The 14,498-nt window shown below is 36.9% G+C and overlaps 1 protein-coding gene across 10 annotated transcripts in view; it reads right to left on the reverse strand.

The window, feature by feature from the left end:
- Positions 1–14,498, reverse strand: part of TRAF3 (TNF receptor associated factor 3) — a 71,316-nt gene that overhangs the window by 16,438 nt on the left and 40,380 nt on the right. For 6 of the 10 annotated variants that reach the window (XM_085061317.1, XM_085061318.1, XM_085061316.1 and 3 more), the window contains 5 exons: positions 12,775–12,879; positions 11,731–11,898; positions 6,849–6,929; positions 4,110–4,184; positions 2,228–2,320 (listed from right to left, as the gene is read on the reverse strand). In XM_085061317.1, coding sequence (XP_084917443.1) covers positions 2,228–2,320; positions 4,110–4,184; positions 6,849–6,929; positions 11,731–11,898; positions 12,775–12,879 — 522 coding nt within the window. The remainder of the gene's footprint in view (positions 1–2,227; positions 2,321–4,109; positions 4,185–6,848; positions 6,930–11,730; positions 11,899–12,774; positions 12,880–14,498) is intronic. The other 4 variants (XM_085061324.1, XM_085061323.1, XM_085061321.1 and 1 more) reach the window with 3 other exon arrangements.

A 14,498-nucleotide genomic window follows, 5' to 3' on the forward strand; every position in this document is an offset into this window, starting at 1 on the left:
ATACCAGTTTTCATTAAGAATGTGATGAAGTCACAAAATTACATTCAACTGATTATTTCCAACATTACAAAATTGTGGGAGTTCAGTCTGCAATTCTACTCCCTCACAGAGTGAAAAAAGCACTGAATTTTAATTTGCCCCACAAAGTTTTGACTCAAGATTTTACATCTGACCTTCTCTTACTACTCTTTGCCAACAGCACCATTGAATACCAAACTCCTAACTTAGCACAAGCTTTGCACCCCTGAACACTTTCAGTTTGCCTACTCCACATGCACTGTTAAAGAATGTGGTGACTGGGAGAAGGCAACTTCTCCTTTCCCCTCCAGATGTATCACAGAGAGAACCCCAAATGAAATATTGACCCTACACAAACTAGGGAGACTTCCACTGACTTCGGCAGGCTAAGATTTCTGAGATACCCATCAGCCAAGCTGACTTTGCACTGCTGTTCTTCAGTGCATAGATTAATTTTTTTCCTGAAAGAAGAGCACAGCAATGAAGTTACAAATCATTTTGTTACCCTTCCCTGGAATAAAGTCACTGACATATGACATGTGGTTAGCTATTCTGGTAACTTGGCACTGGCTTGGGATTTCCAGTGATTCAACTCTTTATTATGAATAGGAAGAAGTCTACAAAGCAGGAAGTAAGAAGAAAAAAAATGGACATACAATGATAAGCAGTTATGTCCTAAATGAAAGCTGAAACAAAAGTCGAACATAAAACAGTAGTAAAGAGTATATTCTCTAAGGTCTGTAAGAGACAAACACAAAACCGCTGGGCATTTTTTAAATGACAAAGCACCTCTCCGGACACTGACAAAAGGCAGAACATGATCTATTCTGGAAGTCACAGGGAACGTGGGTTTTTTCCTATGATGTAAAATAAATTGTGTAGTTTTAATCAGACTAATGAAAAACGAACTAAGGATATGAATCTGTATCTCTCAAAACTGAAAAATGTAAAGTTTCTACATTAAAAAAGTTTCACATGCAAAAGCAAACTTAAGTAATGTTATGGATCGTCAAACTGAAATCTAACTACAAATGTAGAAAAATTCTGTCTAAAAATACCTGTATTAGACCTCACCCAGGTTCAATGGTTTCCTTAAGAGGCTTCAAGTTTAAAACCAAGCAGTTCAGGAACAAATATGCTGGGGGGCAAAAAACTGTTATGCTGTTCCAGTTAATGTCTGCTTTAAAACTACACTTCCTGCAGCTACAGGACCTTGCTGGAGACCCAAGCACAAGAGATCTCTGTAGGCCAAGAAGGGAATATGCTTTCTAGACAGAAAACTCTAAAATCTAGCTTATGGTCTGCTCTGAGATGACAGAAGTCATATCCTAAGCGCCACTGAGCTTACACTGGAATTGCTACTTATTAACTCATTTGAGTAAAGTCTGAAGGGTATCCTGACTCTTCTGCCTGCATTCGTAGAATAGTTTGGTAATTCTGGGATCTTCTTCCCCCTAAAAATACAGAAAAATTATTTTGATGTCTATGTAAGACTTTTTCAAAAGATTTAAGAAAGCAGTAATTTGTTCTGAAGTTTTGTATTTTTAAATCAAAGCCTTGAATTTTATTTGCAGAACAGGTGCTTAAGTCATTCAAATTTATTCACAAGATCATAGCTGATACAACTCCCAGCATCTCCCAAGTCCCAAATAATTTAAAACCTGGAGTCCCAAGGAAGCACTGCAACATGAACTTCACTCTGGTCTAGCACTAAAGCAGACATCATCATGTCCATGAGTTACAGTACGTTCAATTTAATTAATTTGTGCAGGTCTTTAAGTTTGGAGAGCAAGAACAAAAATAAATGAAATAAATAACCAGTTTATTACACACCTCTAAAGTTATGTCAGGAAAAATAATGAGGTAGCAAAAATACAGCTCATAGTGCTGCCATGGCTTTCTGAACTCTGTAACAAGGCAGCTCAGAGAGGAAATATAATACTGGACTGTTTATTTATGTGAAGAAAGTGTTTCAATTAAGTTATCAATGAGAATAATTGCCCATGGAGTTGCGAAGCCAAGTTTCTCACAGCATTTTATTATATAACAAAGGTACAAAGATATGCTAAATGGCTTGATAGCTTTTGAAGCCTACTAGTGCTTTAGCTGTAATGTTGAACAGCTGTGAAACAGGAAAAAGGCGCTTCTTCCAGTACTTTTATATGATTTAAAGAAGTCAATGAAAATTAGAAGTGAGTAGAAGATATACCTTATTTTCTAAAGCATTGCTCCACTCTTTCAATAAGTTAACATGCTGCACTGCTGAGCTGGCTTCATGTGCTTTAATTTGTTGGTTTGTTCCCTGTGACAACAAAGAATTTATACATTTTAGCCAATTCCACTTCTTTTAAACCTACAAAGAAAGAGTATATAAAGACATCGAACCAACACTACATATTTTGGTTCAAGGGTGCATGTTGCAGAACTGCAGAGAGAAGGGAAATCTACTTGGGAATTTACAAAAATCAGGAATACATTTAATATAGCAAATGTTCTATACAACTGCCACATATCTCCATCCAGTGTGCTCGATAACTCAGAAACAATAGAGATGAACAAGATTTACAAAATTAATTGTATTTTAGAGTATTTTGTGTAGCTTTGAACTAAACAAAGCACAATAAAACCCCTGAGTCATATAAAATCTAAAACTTCCAATTCCACTAACTGCAATTTAAAGTTTCTGTTCTATTTCATGAACAGCTTTGTAAGTACTACATTTTCCTTCAGCTGAATATTAAAGACAAATATTTAAGATAAATTTATCATCACTGGAAACTGCCAGCTTTATAAACTACACTGAGTTATCACAATGCCTAGTTTGTCATCTTTCAGATGTTACCATGATTGTTCTGTGCTATTCAGATATGCTGCCTCTGCACAACCTAGAATTGCTGTTACAAATAACCACTATATAAAGAGTTTACAGAACACACATAGATTATATACAGAGTACATAAGATGCAGACCACATCACTTACTTCATTTGTATCATGTTGCATTGCACCTACATCAGTAAGTGCTTTGCAATGCAGGAATATTAGCTTTGATGCTAGATATGCTGTAAAACCTGAGAGGGTTTCAATGATCCTCAAGGTATGTACTCTATATAAAATACTAAAAATATATATGTGGATATATGTACATATATGCACACATATACATACATAAAATGAATGGCAATACGTACGACATAACAGTGGGCAAGGTTACAGCATTGATCAGTTCTACCACTAAGAGCATTGCTGTTAACACTTAAAAAGATGAATGCTCATTATTTAAGAACCTGGAAATACCTGCAGGACATCATCTATTGAGAAGTGTTGCTCCTTACAGTCCTTGTCTCTTTAAATAGCCATGGGCTAACAAATTAATCATTCTATCAGATAAACTCCATTTTTCCTGTCAGCAGTTTCTCAAATGTCCTGACTAACATTTTCATTACATAAGCATCCAAATTCCCCAGAATATATGCTAAGGGAAGCAGAATATTGGAAGAGGCTGGAATAATGCTACTGAAACTAAACTCCGAGGTTTGACTTTTTAAATTTTTTTAAATTTGCAGGGATTGCCAGGATTAAAATCTAAAACTTTTTTAAAAAATAAATTTCATGCTTTGATTATACACCTGTGTGCACACAGACATCTTAATGCACATAAAAATACGTGTTTTAAGTGTGCTAACCTATGTGTAACCTCAATTAAAAATATTAAGACACACAAATGAGAGAAAATATAAACATACTTAGTTCAAGAAAATGCTTTCATAGAAACAACTGAAGTTACTAGTCTGTCTTCTGAAGAACTAGAGACTTTCCTCTTATCCTGAGTTAACCAGTTCTTCAAATGTGTCATATTCCTATTTCATCAAGATATACCTAATAAATGAACTCCCAAACCACTACAGGATGTGTGGGCTTTCCAAGTTGTTTATTTTTAAAATGCAAAATCAAACATCTCCTGTATAATCACTTGGTGCAACTGGATGATTTTCTTAACCGAAACTAGAGAAGTCCAGAACTTTCATGTCAAAGAATTAAGTTCTATTTGCAGATTTCATCAATTGGGAAGTATAATTGTTATATACTGACCTGAAAAGTGCAGCCATAACGCTTAAAACTACAGGTACTTGGGGCATTAATACATTCTGACAAATGTGCATTCAACTGCAATAGGAAAAAAATGTGAGTTTTGGCAAAAAGACTTTTCCATGATAATGCTCAAAACATAAAGGGCAGAGGTTATCAGGTTTGTATTGTGTGCCATTTGCAGAACATACAACACACATGTGTATATTTTCTCCAGTCTGATCTCAAGTGCAAATTCTGTATATACACATATGTAAACCACACGCACATGCCAATACAGTATACAGTGTGATACATTTAATATACAGTGAAACTTCTACTAAAGACTATTTCAATAGGCAACCCAATTTAAAAAACCAAAACAGAAAGAACATACTCTACAGTTATTTGATTTCATTTGACTTTAGCGAATGACTAACCTTTTCTCAAGAAGTGATTTTTTTTTTTACTGGTGCTCTGAGCAAGTCTTAAGATCAGTTTCACTGTAGTAAAGTATGTTTTTGTTCTAATCCTAATTTCATGAGGAACCAATTTTTCAAAACATAACATGCAATTCTCTGTGCCTAAATTTAACAGTTAAATTACACAAAAAAGACTAAACAAGTACTGCATGAAACAGACAAAGAGTTTTAGAATAGGTACAGTTAAGTAACTTAAAAAAAAATTAAAACCGATTAGTAAAATGCCTGCATTTTTCACAGATTGAGAATTAGTCCAATATCTTGGATTATTATGAGCACAGACCACTTTCATTTAAAAATAAACCAATTCACAGAAGCATATACAGATATATGGACAGCAGCAGCACAGATGGCAGCAGCTGGATGCAAACTGCCTAAGGCTTGGAGCAGAGAGACATTTTTGGAAAGGACAGCGCAACAAACACTCTCTTTTCAAAAACAGGGTCTGCAGTTTGTATTTCCCACAAAGCAGACAGGAGCTAGAGCCTGGCTCCTCAGCTGGCATCACTCTTTTGGGTTTCAGAATCTCATTTGAAATTCCCACACCTTAAGCCCCACATGACTCAGCTCATCCACCTCCCTGGAAAGAAGTGGTGAATCAACACTGCTTTGAATGTGTAGCTCTGGAACAGACAAGACAGTCTTTAAAATCTCATACCAAGATGCCATCAGTCACTCATCTCTGATTCATAACTATTGTGTTCTAAACACTACCTGTAGGAATTCACAGTATAGTTTCAAGAGACATGTAGTTGAGAAAAAAATAAGAACAAGTACGAAAGGGACATGTGATCTAACAGGTTTTACGAGAATGCCACGTTTTTCAACTTCTCAAAACCAGTAGTCTGCCAAAGAGTTATGAATTAAACATGAAAATTGCCTTTTATTCTACAGTAAGAGACCCACTTGTACACTACGGAATTTTCTCAAACTGTTGGCAGGCATTTTCCCATTTCTGCATTAGATTTTCTGTCCCTAACCATGCAACCAAGTAATACATACATTTTCACAGTATTAGAAAAAAAATTAAGCAACATACGGCAACAGATGATGCAGGGCAAAAGGCTGTTTAAAGTTCTTTTTCTACCCATGGTTTCAGAACACAATTCTGACTGTGTGTTTAACAACCCAGGCTTTAATGGTTCAGTTCTTACAAGCACTCAGACACAGCTCTTCTAAAAGTAACTGCTGAAGTTGGGGTTTAAGAATAAGCCAAAGTGCTCCAGAACCAGGATCTGATCTTAGAAGTAAGGACTGGTAGGGTTGGCCAGTATATGGATTTTCTCTTTTCTTAACAGCTCAGTTTCTCTTAATAAATAAAGTATCTATCATTTATTTTGTATTTCATTATCTTGGAGGAAAAGACTGCATTAAACTTTGGCAGGAGCCTTATGTGCCTTGTGCACTCTGCCATGATTAATAATTTACAAGTGCAACTGAAAAATGGTATGAATCCAACTCGGGAAGTAAGCAGCAGAGGAAAGAGAAAAGCTCATCCTTAGATCAGAAACTTCACTTTCCTTAAAAGAGGCTTACTGAGTGATGAAGACTTCAGTAAGTTCTTCTCTATCCTTGGTAAGTAAGTTCTACTTTTAGGGGAAAAATTAAGTACCTCGATTTTGACAGATGCTACTTTTATCTTTTCACGTACAAGAACATGGATCTCTTCAAAGCTAGGCTTTAATTTTTTTCATCTACATATTACTGGAAGCTTCTATACATTACGAGAAATTTTTATGCATTTTTGCATCTGCTGTTGGAGTGTTGTACTCAACCTTTATCATACACTATTTCTCTAAGTATCAGTTATTACTTTTTCCCCCAAATTTAACAGATGTAATCGTAATTTAAACTTTTCCATGAAATTACATATCTATGTAATTTTTGTAGTCTTTACTAATTCTTTTCAATGTGCATCGTATTTTAATTGTGTATTTTTATTTTAAGATAAGCTAACTACCTCAAGATGCTGCTCTATATAGCTGAAATGAGGAAAGGGCAGGGGGAGAGCTAGTAAAAATGGAAGCAGGAAAGACATGCGCTAATCTTGGACAAGCCAAGTGTAATAATGACTCAAAATTCAGAAATTGTTTCTTTTTAAATAGTTTTTTAAGAAATCATTAAAAATATTTGAGTGTTATCACACTTAACTGTGTGGTAGAAAAAGCTTTTCTTTAGATCTCACATTTTAACAAGGAAATGGCTTCTGGCAAAATTCTTGCGAGATCTTACTAAAGACATTATTTGATTTTTCAGCACAAGACTGGGTATGACTTCTTACCTCGCTCCTCATGAGTGTTTTAACACTACATTTATGAGGACATGAAACCATGACACATGGGCAGTCTGTATCTTCATGTTTCTACAGAGGAAAAAAGCAAACAAACCACAAATCAGCTCTTACTTTTTAATTAAGAGAGGACTTACCTGCAAAGAAAAGCATCCTACAATAATTAAAAAACCCACAACATTTTTTCAATGTTATTCCCAACTGTGCAGTTATGAAGTGCAATTGCTCAAACATCGGTTTATACTTTTGATGGAGGTGTTGATATTCTGAATCAAAACCAAGAGTTTCCTTGTGTTTTCCCGAGCAAAGCAAATCTATTTGCTTACCATTTCATTGGTTTTACTTCAAACAGTGAGACAGTAGTAAAAGTCAAGTTTTCTTCCCTAATAATTACTCACAAAATTGCTCATCTTTAAGAGTAAGCAGAACCAGTGTAAACATCCTTTTTAGTAAGGGTATATAGTGCATGGAAAAGTTCTTCAGAAATGTACACTGTCAGAGAATGTCTTTCCTATGTATGGATATTCCCTCCCAAATCTTTTCTAATTTTGATTCCCAAACATCTGATACTAAGTAAGTCTCACTGTTACACATCATGATGCTGGGCAGGCATTTTAATCTGAACCCAGACGACAGGTATTTCAGCATAGTTGTCAAACCCTATCACCCCAGTGAGGGAAGAAAGTCAGGCCCAAGAAAACTGAATTTACATTTCCTTTCAGTTTTCTCAACAAAATGAAAAATCCGTTTCTCGTCAAGTGACATGTCCCATTCAACTTGAAACACACTGCTTCATTTCTGGTACTTGAGAAAAGCAAAGGAAACAAAGCTCTAGATTTATAAGTTAGAAAGGGAGGTATAGCATGCCCTTTTTGCCCAGTAACCAGGTCTGTTTTTTGAAATAAAATCAAGACATGAAGGAGATCTGATCTCCAAGATGTGAAAGACCTTGGTCAGAATTCTGGCATTAATCTGCCACAAGCAGAGTCCCAAGTACCACTCCTGCTCAGAGTCAAGAGCTGGACCTGGGACCTCATCCCAAACACATCTGGGATCATGTTGGAGGTATCACACACAACCACATGGCTTTAGGGGCCTAATGCCCTACATGCTTTTTCAGTTATTTATCAACAACAAACCCAGAAAAATATTCCCTCCTAATGTTCCTTTCCTTAATTCCCTCCGTTCTTTAAACTGCCCAAACTATCTGACATAGGTTGTGACACTGAGTCTTGGTTCATGATAGAAAGGCAACATGCAACTTGTCAGCATTCTCTCCAGCTTTCCTCCTCACTCCACATCCCAGTGCCCACTCACTGAAGCCAAGGCGAGCCTTTTCAACGAGTTCAGGATATACCAGAGTAATCCCAGTCCAGTGGCAGAACTCCATACCTAAATTCACACAGTTGAGCCCATAAAACCAAACTCCAAATGCAGTACAAACCACATATGGAGCTCCCAGCACAGATGAGGGCAAGGCAGAATATTAACACGGCTCCCAGAACATCCAGTGCCACATTAGGAACATGTCTGGCTCCAGGGCAGTGACAGGGTGAAAGGGACAATGTCTGGGATCTTCCCCAGTGGCTGTTCCAGTCAGCACAGCTGTATTTCAGCCACTGGGCAGAGTCCAGACTGCCCTGGCAGGGTCTGGTTTGTGGCCAGGCTTTCAGGGAGCAGCCCGGGCACAGAGCAGTGCTATCCTTCCAGATCCGTGCCACACTACTGCTGCCTAAGGATCAATTTTACAGGACAAGCACTCCCAAGTAGCTTTGTGGATTATACACAGGAAAATACAGTAATCCAGAAGCATTTCAGGCTACTGATTTCCATTTCAACAATGCACCATCAGGAGGAATAGGATGGAAAAGGTAGGCTTGTGACAAAAAGAAACCCTAACTTTTTAGATGGTTTGAACAAAAAACATTAAGAGGCTAAGTCACCAAGTGAGGGTGCAGGCAAGGCAAATGCAATCTAAAAAATCCTTCTACTGACGTTGTTAACTTGTTAGAGTCTGCCTCCAACAACGGGGATTTCCTACCCCACGGGTCACGGGATTCTATGAAGACATGAACCACATGTTCTCCAGTAAAATTTTTTGTTTCCATTTGCATACCTTTATTCTCAGTCTGCTCCTTCTATCTCTGTTTTCAGTTCAAGTCACTGAGGCCAGCTTCAGTCATTATTACATTAGAGAAAATTCTAGGCTACAGAACCCAGAGATGAACTCAAGTTCATCTCTAAAAACCCAGTTTTGTCAAGGGGGTGACAAAACTCAAATTAGAAGTCAAAAAAACTTACAGTACCTAAAGGAACCTATGGAAAGCCAGAGAGGGATTTTTTACAGGGGCATGTAGAGATAGGACAAGGGGGAAGGGCTTTAAGCTGGAAAAGGGCAGGTTTATATTAGATATGAGGAAGCTCTAGACTGCAAGGGTGGTGAGGCACTGGAACAGATTTTCCAGATAAATTGTGAATGCTCAGTCCCTGGAAGCATCCAAGGCTATGCTGGATGTGGCTTTGAGCAACCTGGTCAAGTGGAAGGTGACTGTGCCCACAGCAGGAGGGTTGGAACAAGAGGATCTTTAAGGTCCCTTCCAGGCCAAACCATTCTGTGATTCTAAGATTCAGACGTACGTGGCTAGCACAGACCTTTCCCGTGAGAATTCTTTCTCTCTTCTTCTTGTGTTTTTATAAACAAAGATAAAGTTTGGATGTTGTTGAAACAGTTTCTCGGGATGTGGACAGTTCAGGCCTGGCCAATCAGGCCTAGGGGGAGGCTTCGAACTGACCAATCTGGGTGACCTTTGAAAAGTCTATATAAGTTGGAATTAAATAATAAAACCTTCTTCTTGATGCCACACTTTGAACCTGGACCTTTTTTCTCTGCTAGCGGCTCAACAGCTACAAACGTACAGTTTCATTAAGCTTCTGATTCTTATTACTAAAGTACAGTGAGGTAACATTTCATCAGGCCACAACAAATAAGCCACCTGCATTTCTATAACCACTGAACTTTGAAAAATCTAGGCAGAAAAACCCAAAAGTATCAGCCAATTGCTAATCATTGAACTGTGATCCCTTCTGCACTTTTAAAATTGTCCTTTTTCTACGTTCGGCAACACAGTAGCCATTGAGATCATGTAACACTGCTTAGAAATGTTCTGATTTACAAAGACAGATTTGTTTAAAACTTTTAAGGGCAGGAGAAAAATGGTATCAACTTAATACAGTAAATACATTTCAACATAAAACTACACTGTTAACAAAACACTCTGGCTTTCTGGATAAGCCAGTCCTATAACCTCTTAAAGGAATCTAGAATTCCACCACTAAAGATTTTGGAGAACAACTATATTATTTACAAACACTATTCCCTGCTCTTCAGAGTAATATGCCATTCTTGTTTCCAGTATGAATTACCACTTGCCTCAGCTTTTCAGTATCGTGAAAGCTACCACTAGTTCAAAGATTTTATAAATGTTATGTCCATCAACATCTGATAAACGAGAAAGCTCTTAAACCAAAATGAAGTTCCTCAAAGTGTAAGGATGATTTCAGACTCTCAGAAACTTAATGACATTGCTTCTATCAAAAGAAACTGCCTACAAGGAACCTATGAGCATATTGCTTAGCTATGGAAATCCAGTTTGCAGAACATATTTAATACTCACTGATTTTGTCTGTTAAGATACTACACATTTTTTAATATCACTTTTTGCCTCATGTCAATCCCCAGCCTAATGATAATTTTTGGAGAACAGCTTCCATAATCTACCTAAATACTCTCTCACCTCTCTATCAGAATGTAGAAGAATAAACACTGGGCACACTTAATTTTTTCTGTGTATTTTCATGATTCAGCCACCTTATTCTAGGTAAGGCACATTAAACTGCCACCCCCTGTAAGTGGGCACTCAAATAACTGAAAGCCAAATCTAAATCAGAATTTGGCAAAATTCTACTATACCTTTTTGTAACAACATCTGCAAGCAAAGAACACTTCTCATTTTGAGACTTCATGTAATAAGCACCATACAAGAACACAAATAAGAATGAAATTTTCATCACTCTCACTATACTATGAAGGTGTGAGATCTAAGACCATCAAACTATGGAGACTATGGTGACAGAATTAAAAAAAATGCTAACATTACCGCAAGATAGATTCAGCATAACACCTTTCACTGTGAAGTAACACAAACACAGTCAAGTTACAATTCTATGTGTAAAGTTAGCATGATTTTCTCAGCTTCTGCTCTGTAATTCTAAATCTCAATATGCTGCTTACCAGACAAGGTACTCTGATGCCAAGAACAGCAGTAACTCATCCTAGGCCTCTCCTGTACCATTGCTGGTTATGGAAGATACAATTTGCTTTTACATTCTTCCTTTCCTCTTATAAGAAACAATTTGTTTTACATTCTTCCCTTCCTCCCATAACTGATCACACAGTATCCAAGAAGAATTACATAGAAGATGCTATTTTTCCAGTCAATTGCAAAGCTTATGCTTTTCCTGCACATTTTTATTCCTGCACATTACTATTATGGTAATTGCCTTTACTATCTAAACTGTAAAAAGTCTAAGAAGCATAGCAAAATTAACTTCAGGACCAATACTAGGCAGTGGATCTGAACTGTTTTAAATGCAACATCTGAACATCAGAATAAAGAAAATATTTCCTATTCACTGCAGTCCTTTTTCACAGGCAAAAAGATGTGTTTTAAAAGTCAACCTATTTCTTTTTTGAATTATTAATTCTGGCTGAGAGGACAAAACTCTTTTAGCAGCTACAAAGAAGGACAAGAAGAGTTATTATTCCACATTAATGTAAGGAATCTTAATGTATATACACAAGAAAATACTGCACCTGCAACATAATCATTGGGACTTGGCTTTTACAGTATTTACAGGTTGTCTCCCGGTATTTACAGGTCTTCTCTACATGGTCTGGCAAATCTTTTCTCAGTATTTTTTCTTTGCAATCAGCACGAGGACATGGGAGTTCTTCAAACTGACAATCAGTTCTCAAATGCATCTGAAAGATTTAAAAAAAAAAAGTCAATCCAACTAAGTTCTGTGTTTGTCATCCATCCTTTGAAGACGTCCAACATTAAATAACTTCAGAACCAAAGTAAGCGAAGTTATTTTGTGAACTGAATCACACAAGAGCAAACCCTAACAAATCTACTCAGGAATACATTTCTGACTGTACAGTCCCTTTACCTGGACAGCTGATTTCACTGTATTACAGAGGAGCTACTTCTACACTAAAAGCATCCTAACACAGCACAAAATTCCACACAGGCTATTTAAACAGAAGGTAAGCATTCTTTTTCAAGGCATATTATTCCACAAAAACATAGATGCTGCTTTAAGTTGTTTAGGTAACTGAGCTTGCTCACTCTTAAAGCAAGAATCTACTCATCTCACTGCAAACTGCTGTGCAGCCACGCCACACAACTGTTAAATTACAGAATTACTGCTATCTCATGCCTTCACCAAAACAGCTACCGGTTATTTTGCACAACTCTGGAGAAGCCAAAGGTTTAATTTCACGCATTAACACCACTTACATGAGAGGATTAAGATAAATAAAAATAAAAACACACCAAAATAGCAATCAAATTTCTCATGTTTGTCAAGTACACGTTAAGATTCTTCACTATTTTATTTCTCCTTCCCGTTCTCATTTGGTTAACCCATTTACATTTCCAAGCTTCCCATGATTTTTTGACAATTCCTTATAGTACATCAAAAAGCCAAGTTTCAAAACAATTTGAATCTAACATAATATTTATAAATCAACCACCAATGTGAGCAAGTTAAGAAACTGACTAGGGTTTTAATTTGTAAGAATTTTTTCCTCGTTCTTTAACTCAAAATGAAGTTTATGATTGTTAGATTAACTTACCAGTAATTGACCCAAAGATAGCTGTTCCTTACAGCCCTTGTTTTCATTTCTGCAGTATATTTGAAGGGCAAGTAGTTCTCTCCTGCAACAATTATCTTTAAATACCTGAAAAATCAAAAATCACTTTATTTTAGAAACTGAAAACCAGTCAAGGATATACAAGTTCAAATAAAGAAGAAGCCATGCAATTCAGCTACAGCAGTGTCATTTAATTCTAGCTTTATACGCCAGAAATAAAATCCTGCTATTCAGTTTTTCTAGAATGTACACAACACTGAGGTTCCTCCACAGTGAAGCAGCTCAACGAAAGAGAATATTTGGACAGATATTCTACTGCTGTTTCAGTTTTACTATAAATACAACAAAGGGAAAGGTACAAGAAAGGACTGAATTTGTTGATATTTGCTTGCCAATATTAGGCCTGCACAAGCTAGAACTCTCTATGTTGTTTGGGGAGCTGCTGTATTCAACACAATACCTTAACACAAAAGAGATTCCAAGCACAGTGGTTCAGAGGGGAAGGGCTTCATGGATGCTGGTCCCAAAATTACTAGACTGGTTGGCTGCAATACCTACTTGCACTTCAGTGGTAACACATAATTACAGGTATTTTCTAAGGTTTGGACTGGAGGAGGTTTTTTATTTCACAGATAAGCAGGCTTCAACTATCTCTCCATTTTGATGGTTATAAGCACTTCCAGCATTTCTTGTCTACACTAGAACTGCAAGAAGGTACAAATAGAGAGCTTGGGTTTGGGTTTTACACCTTTATAGGAGCTACCTCACAAAAGAGACAAGACAACTGAAGTCTCAAGAAGCCAAATTGTGAAGAGCAGGAACTAGAGAGAGATAAGAAACGAAGACCATTACTACTGTTTTAAAGTCCAAAACCAAAGAGAGAGAACCTTCTAATTATTTTTCAACTGCTTTAATGTCCATTAAAGGAACACCTTAAAAACCAAGCCCAACCTGTGACTGCTTCTCTGATAAACAGACTCCTGTGCTACTGTGTACCCTGCAGCACTCTTGTAATTATAGAATGGTTCTGCATGCTAACACCTAACCAAGAATGATGATCACACCTGCCCACAGTGACTATGAATCTATCCCCAGTATCAGTGAAGAAGGCAACACTGCAATCATTCTCATCTGATCTCATGAGACACAGGTCACTGATTTCTATTTACTTTTCAGCAGCGTATGGGAAGTTTAATGAATCAACGAATCTCATTTAAATAATCAATTGCCTATGCTGCAGTATTTTCCAAAGTCATTTACAGGGTTAGTATGCAGAGTTTTGCTGACTGAAGTTAAGGTAAGAAGACAACTTCGCAGGTTTTACAAAGACTATCTAAAATAATTTCTGTGATTTTGGACTTCAGAATTCTGTGGGAAGAGAGATTTCCAGTTTCAAGAGAAACAATGATTTGCACAGTTAGTGTAACAGGTATTTAGTATACAGTGCCTTTCTTGTCCTCCAGTTTTAAAGATATTTGAGGTTTCATAACAAATGTACATATTTATATATACTGAGAGCCAGAAAAGTCAGAGTTAAATGAACAAAGAAATTAGGCATCGTGATTATTCATCTGAGCTCTTGGAGAGTCCATCCATTTCAAAACTGAATTACACTAAGCACTGTTCAGAGAACTGTTTTGGGTTAAAACAAGAAGAGATTAATGTACCCATTAACCTTTTCTTGAAAATGGTTGTGAACACAAGTA

Source organism: Lichenostomus cassidix, chromosome 5, assembly GCF_008360975.1.
Source record: "Lichenostomus cassidix isolate B80296 chromosome 5, HeHo_3.0, whole genome shotgun sequence".
Lineage (NCBI taxonomy): Eukaryota > Metazoa > Chordata > Aves > Passeriformes > Meliphagidae > Lichenostomus > Lichenostomus cassidix.